General features: G+C 49.8%; 1 protein-coding gene across 3 annotated transcripts in view; it reads right to left on the reverse strand.

Annotated features, from left to right (window-relative positions):
• STYXL1 (serine/threonine/tyrosine interacting like 1) overlaps positions 1–3,346 on the reverse strand; it is a 51,020-nt gene extending 47,674 nt beyond the window's left edge. For 2 of the 3 annotated variants that reach the window (XM_069486373.1, XM_069486375.1), the window contains exon 1: positions 3,310–3,346. In XM_069486373.1, the coding sequence (XP_069342474.1) occupies positions 3,310–3,335 (26 nt within the window). In that variant the 5' untranslated portion in view covers positions 3,336–3,346. The remainder of the gene's footprint in view (positions 1–3,309) is intronic. The other variant, XM_069486374.1, reaches the window with a different exon arrangement.
• Between the last annotated feature and the right edge of the window lie 4,117 nt (positions 3,347–7,463).

The raw sequence follows: 7,463 nt of genomic DNA on the forward strand, positions 1-7,463 counted from the left end.
CAGAAGATAAGAACATTCTCCCAGGAGCAGGAGCAAGCACAGGACTTGAGGGAGTTCACAGGAGCCTGGCGTGGCTCCGGTAAGTGTTTGCCACCAGGTTGAGTGGTCAGTGAAGACACTGGGTGGCCAACACAGGTCGCCTCTGTGTTAAGGATCGAGACACTGTTGGGTGGAGAATTGCTGATGTGTACTGATGGCAGGGATGCTCTTGGGACACCGGTTCCTGGGCACAATTGTTTCTGGGAGGATCAGGCCTGTGCAGCAGCTTCCGGCTACCTTTTAGCAGGGGGGCTACAGGGAGAGCAGAGCAGGACCTCTGGAGGCCAGCAGGGGGCAGGTGGGGAAGAAGTTGAGTCCAGGGATATAGTTGCTCAAAACAGGCTCCCCTTCAGAGCTACCACAACGATGCTCCGAGGAAAAGTCAACACCTTGACTTAAACCTCAGATCCATCTCACCTCCTCAAAAACTTCAGTTCTCAGCACCCGCTCCAACAATTTCAGCCTGCACATGGCAGCTTTCTATCGGTGTGCAAACATCCTCTTGTCCCTATCTCTGCTCTCTTTTCCAGCAAAACTTCTCAAAAGGGTGGTGTTTAGTAAGCACCTCCACTTCTCACCTTCAGTAATGCTGACTCTGCAGTCAAACTGTTTTAGGTCTGAATCCTGGCTCTGCCACTTACCTTAGGGAGTAACTGGCCTCTCTGTGCCTGTTTCCACCTCTGTAAAATGGGGGTAATAATAGTATTGCCACTTCTGTAAAATATAACAGAGCCTGCCTGTTGTGTGTGGACTAACCAAGTGACACTTGTAAGGCATTCTGAGTGGGGAGGACATGCTCAGTAACTGCTGGCCATTGGCACAATCTTCTCTTCTAGAGCTTCCAGCCCCACCAAACCACAAAAACTGCTTTTATCAAGGTCATCAACAATGTCCATCTTGCCTAAGCCACTGGTCACTTCCCCCCTGTGCTCAAATGATTCCCCCTCTTAGCAGCATGAGAACACAGTAACGCACTTCTCCTTCCCCAAACTCTCTCCTCTCCCAAGACACCACACGCTCCAAGCTTCCCTCTTTCTCAGACTGTTCCTCTCCAGCCTTCTTGGCTGGGGGCTCCAGCTCTTCAAGTAAGAATGTCCCTGGGCTCAGCTACCATTTTTCTTCTCTATCTATACTCTCACTCTAGGGCAGGGTTTGCAATGTCAGCACCACTGACATTTGGGTCCAGATAACTCTGTTGCAGGGTGCTGGCCTGTGCCTTGTAGGATGTTTAGCAGCATCCTTGGATGTAAGCAGCAACCCCCACTCAGCTGTAACAACAAAAAGTGTCTCTAGACACTGCCACATGTCCTCTGGAAGAAGTCGGCAAAAATTGCCCCTGGTTGAGAACCACTACGCTAAGACCCAAAGGCTCAGTGATTCATCTAGTCCCTGAATACCACTCACATACCAGTGACTCCCAAACTTTATCCCTTGTTTGACCTCCTTCCGCTGAGCTCCAGATGCTACTTGGATGCCTGACAGGCAGCTCAAATACAACAAGACCAAAATAGAGCTGTAATTCACACACGACCACACCTCCAGTACCAACTCGTCCTCTGGCCTTCTCAGTCTCAGTCAACAGCACCGTGATCTGCCCAGTTGCTCCAGCCCAATTCATCTTTCCCTCATCCCCTCACATCTGATCTCTGAGCTCTGCCCCTAATGTAGTCCAAGTTCATCCGCTTCTCCCCATCTCCAGGGCTACTAGCCCGGTCCGAGATACTGTCATCTCTCTCCTGATGGTGCCACACAGCTCAGCTACATCTCCCTACAGTCTGATCTCCACGTGGTAGTCAGGGCAATCTTTTCAGCATCCTAGTGTCTTTGTCTCCACTTCACTTGCCACCATCTGAAATTATCATGGCATTTGATTGCTTGTTTATCGTCAGTCTCCTCCCCCGGGAATGTCTGGCCCATTAGGACAGGTCCTTGCGTGTTACATCCACTGCCGTATCCTCACCCAATGCCCAGGATTTGCCTGCTGCAAAGTCATGCTCAATAGGCACATGTGGAATGAACACACTATTGTTGGTGACCGCCACTGTCTTCACCACAGGGCCATCTCCACCTGCTGTCATGCTTTTTCCATGTGTAGATTCCTCCTAAGGACCTTCTCGCTCCCCTACCTCCCACCCAGTCAGGCCCTGGGTCCTCTGCCTCTGAAAGCCTTGTCCCCAGGCCATTTTGGGGGTGGTGAGTACAGACGAGAAAGGGTGGGCTTTGTGTTGGGTCCTACAACCTCGTTAAGTTGACCTAAAAGCTGGCTGCTAATCCCAGAGCCCATCCTCAGCTCCCACCTGCTTTCCCCACCGAACCTCCATCTCCTCATTCACTAGCCAGGGAATTTTCTCTGGGCAACCAGATAAAAACCCAGCCCCAGGGATCTCCTCCTTCAGACCCTTCTCCTTCTCAAAGCGGGACTCTGCCTGGCCAAGCAAGGGCTCCCCCTCACCCGCTGGTAGAGCACTGGGGGACGGGGGCAGCCCCCAAACCTAACAGCATGATTCTGAGACAGGACGAGCGCCTGAGCCGAGATGTGAGCTGATGCCAGCACGGGCAGCCCGGGTGAGTCGAGGACTGAGCGGCAGCACTTCTCTGAACGCTGGAGAGCTTAGATGTCCTTGCCTCCACTTTTGAGGCCCTAAGGGATATTCTGACTTCACGCTTTTACAGAAAAACTTTAAGCTAATACAGATGTGTTTTTGCCAAAAGTGTTTTCCTTAGTGAGTTCCATTAAGCCAATTTAATTCCTTAATTGGTTTTCTACATTTCACAATTAAGCAGTCCCAATTGTTTTCACTTTCAGTTTGCATTAACCACACTTGTTTTTCCCAAGATCAAGGCTTTTCCATGTGAATTTTTTTACAATAAATATTTGGTTCCTTAATCAGGTTTATCACATCAAGTTTTCCAAGTGCAGTTTCTGCCACTGAGTTTCCTTTATATTGGTTATTTCTACCAAGTCTCATTTTCCTGGTGACTTGTTCAAAACAGAGTCAAAATGGCAAGTTTAAGACATCCCCATTCATGCTGGACTCTCGGCACAGCATAGCTCTTCTTAAGAGACTGTCAGGACATTAAGTACAATGGCCCCTACAAGGGGAGGGTCAGAGGAAGTAATTTTGGGGGACCCAGCTTTACGGGTGAGAGATGGATCCTCCTATGAACCGATCCCTCCGGGAAATCCATGCAGCTTTCTGAGTGGCAAGCAAAGCCACTCACTCTGCCCAGAAAGCAGATGTCAGCATAGCTTTATCCCTGGACACCCACCAGTAAGAAGGTTCTTCACCCTCCATGAGATGATCTGTGTGACCTTCAAACCAGGAGCTCCTGGGTGGCTCACTCTCAGTCAGCCCAGAGCGATCCAGAAGCAGTTGGGCTGGCAAACTCCCCCGTGAGAGCACATGTCTCTGTGTGGGGAAAACAGCCAATTGGGAAAGGATGTTTCATTGGGGTAGTGGCAGAGCCTGAAACTAAGGGGGAAGCCAGCCAGATCCAGCTCTTCTCCCTGCCCCCTGGGTCTGATCAACGCCTGGGGCCTTCCATCCTGGCTGACGGCAGAGCTGTCAGAGGCTGGGCCCAACCACAGGCTTCTCAGTCTCAGCCTGAGAGCTTGGCCCCGTGCTCAGCGCCAAGCTACCCCAAGCCCCCGGACAGTCCAGGTCAACCCAATTGATGAGCATTTGTTTCTGGTGGAGAAGAGACACCTCTTGATGCTCCGGGAGAAGCCAGACCACAAGCTTCACTTTAGGCTGAAGGGGGGACAGCAGAGGATGACACAGGTCAGAGTCAGGGTCCACAGCCAACCCCACTTGTGTCTGGTTCTTGGTGGGAAATTCAGGCTGTGCCAGGATATCCAAGGCTTCACCACAGTGGTGGGCATCAATGCCCTCACCTGTTAACTGCGGCAGCAATACAGCTGGAAAGGCTGCAGGAATGTTCAATCGAGCTAACTGGTGTAAACTGCCTAGCACCGGGCCTGACACACAGGAGGAGTTTAGGAAATAGAAGTTCCTTCACTCTTACCCTCTCTGTTCAACTTCATCTAGGATCCTTGCACAGCTACAAGTCCAGGAGACAAAGTGCCATTCAGAGAGTCTCAGACCAAAGACCAGAGCAGGAGCTGGTGAAGAGCCCCTGGTGCTGCCCAAGGGTCAGGATCTTAAGGGGCCTGCTACAGCCTTTGCTCCATCCTAGCTTGACACCTTCTCTGTGGCCTGAACCTTGACAAAGCTGGATGACACAGTTCCAGGCCGCAGCACCCCAGAGCTGCAGAGGCTGCGGGAGTGATCCTGAAATCTGTCTCTCAGCTCAGAGGGACACCAGGTCACGCTGGCACAGACGAAAGAAAGAGGAAGGGGAAAGATGAGGCCTGGGCCAGCAAAACCTCCTAACTTTGCTTAGTCATTGCCAGTATCTCTATAGTTTAGGGGGACCAGGTATAGACCAGAGGCCTAGAGCAGCTGCCCACATGCTTGTCTTAGATCCTGCTTTCACGTCCATGTTCCCAGACCTAGGCCCACTCTGCCCCAAGAGGTACCCTAGTGTCAGGCCTACCATGCAGCAACTCAGTGGTCATGGAGGGAGGGCCTGGCAAACTGCAACCCGGGCCCCCAAAGACCGTGATCACCACATCTGGCCCACTCCGTCCAATTCTGTCTCCGGGCCCTGCTTCTCCCGTGCTTCCCAGCTCTGCCTGGTGTGCACAACCGCAGCCTCTGCTCTCATGTGCCACTAACAGTGACTCTGGGCTCTTGGGAGCTTCTTGCCAGCAGTTTCTTGCTGTCTCTGCTGTGGCCAGCCCACCACCCCCTAGCTGTTCTGCTGGAATATATCTTGGAGAGCCAAATCCTTGACTTCCAGCAGGTAGGGTCACATGTAAAAGTTAAAGCTATTTGTCTAAATACAGTTCTGTTTTAAAATATATGTCCCCAATTTCCAATCTCTTAGAGCACCTAGAGAAAAATAAAACTCCCAAGCAAGGCAAAATGATAACCCTTCTAACTCTGTTTTCATTCCAAGGCTCTGAAATGAAAGATTTAAAATACTTCACTTGATCTATGATTTTACGGTTGAAGAGAAGGTAGGTTAGCATATAATATATGCACCTAACACCAAAATCACTGATAGCCCATGACTGTGATCTAAGGCACCTTTGTATAAGGTACAAAATGGTCAGTGTATGCAGGTGTGTGGGGCTGGGGTGAGGAGCATGTGCTAGGGTTGGGATGTGGTTTGTCCCCACCAAAACTCATGTCAAGGCTTGGTCTCCAATGTGGCAGCATTATGGGGGTGATGCCTTTAAGAAGTGATTAGGCCGCTAAAATGGATTAGTTCTCAAGAGAACAGGTGTTATAAAACAAGGTCGCTGTGTTTTGCCCTTTTACACGAATTCCCCTTTCAATTCTCTGCCATGTCATGACGCAGCATGAAGCCCCAGCCAGAAGCCACCCAGATGCAGCTACTCAACCTTGAACTTCCAGCCTCCAGAACTGTGAGCTAGATAAACTTTAAATAACTTCTTTTTTTTTTCTTTTCCTTTTTTTTTTTTTTTTTTTGAGACAGAGTCTCACTCTGTTGCCCAAGCTAGAGTGCCATGGCGTCAGCCTAGCTCACAGCAACCTCAAACTCCTGGGCTCAAGCAATCCTTCTGCCTCAGGCTCCCAAGTAGCTGGGACTATAGGCATGTGCCACCATGCCCAGCTAATTTTTGTCTATATATATTTTTAGCTGTCCAGATCATTTCTTTCTATTTTTAGTAGAGACGGGGTCTCGCTCTTGCTTAGGCTGGTCTCAAACTCCTGACCTCTAGCGATCCTCCCCTTAGCCTCCCAGAGTGCTAGGATTACAGGCGTGAGCCACCATGCCCAGCCTAAATAACTTCTTTCCTTTAGAAATTACCCTGTTTCAGGTATTCTGTTCTGGCACCAAAAATGGACTAAGACATGGTGTCAATGTATTTTACATTTCATATGCAGTGAAGAACAGATTTATGGTAATAGAAATCAGGAATCGGCTGTCTTGGGAGACTGGTGGGAAGGAACATTAGGGAACTTTAAGGAATGATGACAATGTTTTATAGTTTGTTTTGAGTGGTGGTTACAAGGGTAGAAATTGTCAAAACCAAACTGAACACTTAAGACTAGTATACTTTACTGTATGTAAACTGTGCATCAATAAAAAAAATAAATCCCCTGCATAGATCTATGTATGTATGTGTTCCTGGATGTGAATATGCAGGTGTATGTCCATGACCTTGGCATGGGGTCTGGGCTGTCAAAAACCACTTGGACACACAGCTAATACACACTGCAGGATGTCAGCCTGGCCCTCGCAGCCACCAGCTAATCGCTTTCTCGTTTTTCCTCATTTGCCCAGCATTTTCCCAGTGACCACAATCGTTATCCAAACCTTCTCAACCATCCTTGGAGCATCTTCTCTCATTTCCTAGCTCTGGCCTGGGCGTGAACTGTCTTCCCCCACCAACTGCTCCCTGGATGCTCTTCTGTGCTTTCTCCCAGACAGACGGATAAGCATCCTCTGACCTCATCCTCTCCCGCCTAATCACCTCCTCTTCTTTCGGCATCTCAAAGCTCTCCCCCTCTGTTAGCAACTTCCTTTCTGATTTCAAACATTCACAAGTCTCGGCTTTCTTGCATCAAGTCATGAAACCATAAGAAAACCCCTAGATTAGCTTAGCCTGTGCTCTTTGGAGCTTGTGCAGGCACAGAGGCTGGTGCTGGGTCCCGGGCTGGAGAAGTCTGCGGCTGGCCAGCTGTTAGCAAAGCAGTGAGAGGGAGCTGCACTCGAAATAACCTTCCGGCCCTACCCAAATCCACTGGGACAAAGGATGCCTACGTGTGAGTATAGACCCTATGTGGGCCACGCAGGAGAGGTGGCCAACTAGAAGCCATCTTAAAGGGATTTTGCCCAAGAGGGCCACCTAAAGGGACAATGGGCCAATCGCAGGTAGTGGGGGATTCTAGAATCCAGGGGCAGAGGGAGGAAATGAAAGCAGCAAGACAGATGGGCACCTGGGCAAGGAAACTGGTAAGAAAGGTAAGAAAGACCCACAAAAGCACTGCATGGGAGAGAGAGTCAGCCACAAACTCCCCAGCAAGCTCAGAATGTACTAAGGCCATATGACAAAAGGCACCTTTCTTGCCCCGTCTCTACTTTCTTACAAGCTCCCTCCACCCTCCACTGGATGGGTGAGAAGCCACAATCTGCCTGCGGTGGGAAGGGGTTGGGGAGTGAGGAAGCAAGATAAACAGAGAAGTCAGCCATTCTCCTCCCCAAATGTGGGAGCTCAAAGAAAGCTTGAAAGGGGAAAGGGACAAGCTTTAACTTTGAATTAAGTTCAGAGTTTTCATTATTAACATGAACTAGACTGTAGTAAGTTTGTCCTGGTAACCAGATGGAAT

Source organism: Eulemur rufifrons, chromosome 14, assembly GCF_041146395.1.
Source record: "Eulemur rufifrons isolate Redbay chromosome 14, OSU_ERuf_1, whole genome shotgun sequence".
Taxonomy (NCBI): Eukaryota; Metazoa; Chordata; class Mammalia; order Primates; family Lemuridae; genus Eulemur; species Eulemur rufifrons.